Source organism: Cynoglossus semilaevis, unplaced genomic scaffold (assembly GCF_000523025.1).
Source record: "Cynoglossus semilaevis isolate Cse_v1.0 unplaced genomic scaffold, Cse_v1.0 C19124350, whole genome shotgun sequence".
NCBI classification, from domain to species: Eukaryota; Metazoa; Chordata; class Actinopteri; order Pleuronectiformes; family Cynoglossidae; genus Cynoglossus; species Cynoglossus semilaevis.
Window position 1 is genome coordinate 1 of NW_007586500.1, and position 1,024 is coordinate 1,024.

At 38.1% G+C, this 1,024-nt stretch overlaps 1 protein-coding gene across 1 annotated transcript; it reads right to left on the reverse strand.

Moving 5' to 3' along the window:
- Positions 1 to 3: 3 nt before the first annotated feature.
- Positions 4 to 970, reverse strand: LOC103399228 (troponin I, fast skeletal muscle-like; the record flags this gene model as incomplete). The annotated part of the gene is made up of 4 exons (XM_008337947.2): positions 898 to 970; positions 644 to 772; positions 449 to 538; positions 4 to 150 (listed from the first exon to the last, which is right to left on the reverse strand). Coding segments are annotated over exons 1-4 (396 nt in total), but the record flags the coding sequence as incomplete, so codon positions are not given.
- Between the last annotated feature and the right edge of the window lie 54 nt (positions 971 to 1,024).

The window sequence follows — 1,024 nt, forward strand, 5'->3', positions numbered from 1 at the left end:
CTTCAGGTTGGCCCTCAGGTCCAGGTTGACCGTATGCTTGGAACCCAGCAGAGCTTTAAGCATGGCGTCTGCAGACATTCGTACTTTCCTTAGGACAGGCTTCTTGAATTTGCCCATCAGGTCCTGAACTTTGATCTTCAGATCATCAATCTGGAACATGAAGGTTATACTGAGGATATCATAGGCATCAATCAGCATTCAAGCTGGAATTATATACAACAGACTTTAATGATGTAATACTACATTTATTTAGAATATTCTAATACTAATTCTAATGTTCTAATGATGACCCTATTTACAGGTAAATATGATATAAATTTTATTCCATATTTACTGGCAGTACAGCCAATTTAGTTCAAATGTTAGTAGTAACAGTAGATGCAAGTGTGTATTGTTTTGACAGGGGTTTTGCAGAATATAAAAGATTAATCTGTTCAGTATCATTCACCTCTTTGTTGGTCTTGTTGACTTTCATCTCTAGGTCATATCTCTCCTCATCAGTCTTGTCGATTTTGCGATGGATTTCTCTACACAGTTCCTGAACAACAACACAGAACAGGACCATGTCCAGGTGAGTAGGTAAAGAATTTCAAGAATTGTATGGATGTTGTATTGGTAATTGCAACACATGTGACTGACATACCTGCAGTTCCTGCATGCTCCGTGGCAGAGAAGGAGGAGGACAGCTCTCAGCCATGTACCTCCCCCTCTCCTCCTCTCGTTCTATCTCCTCCTCTTCCAGCAAATCTTTGGCGATGGAAAGCATCAAACTCTGTTGAAAAAAACATTAATAAACAAACAAACTAACAGTATGAAGTACTTGGACGTCAACTGCCTATAAACCAAAATAAGAAAAGCAACGACTCTCTCAGAAACAAACCTAAGTCATTGTTTTACCTTCAAATGATGCTTCCGACTCGAAGACATCTTTTTTCTGATATAGGAAAAAGACAATTCAGGAAAAGGAAAAGTTGTTTTTCATTTTTCATATAGTTTGTCAGATGAGATGTAGCCCAAATAAATT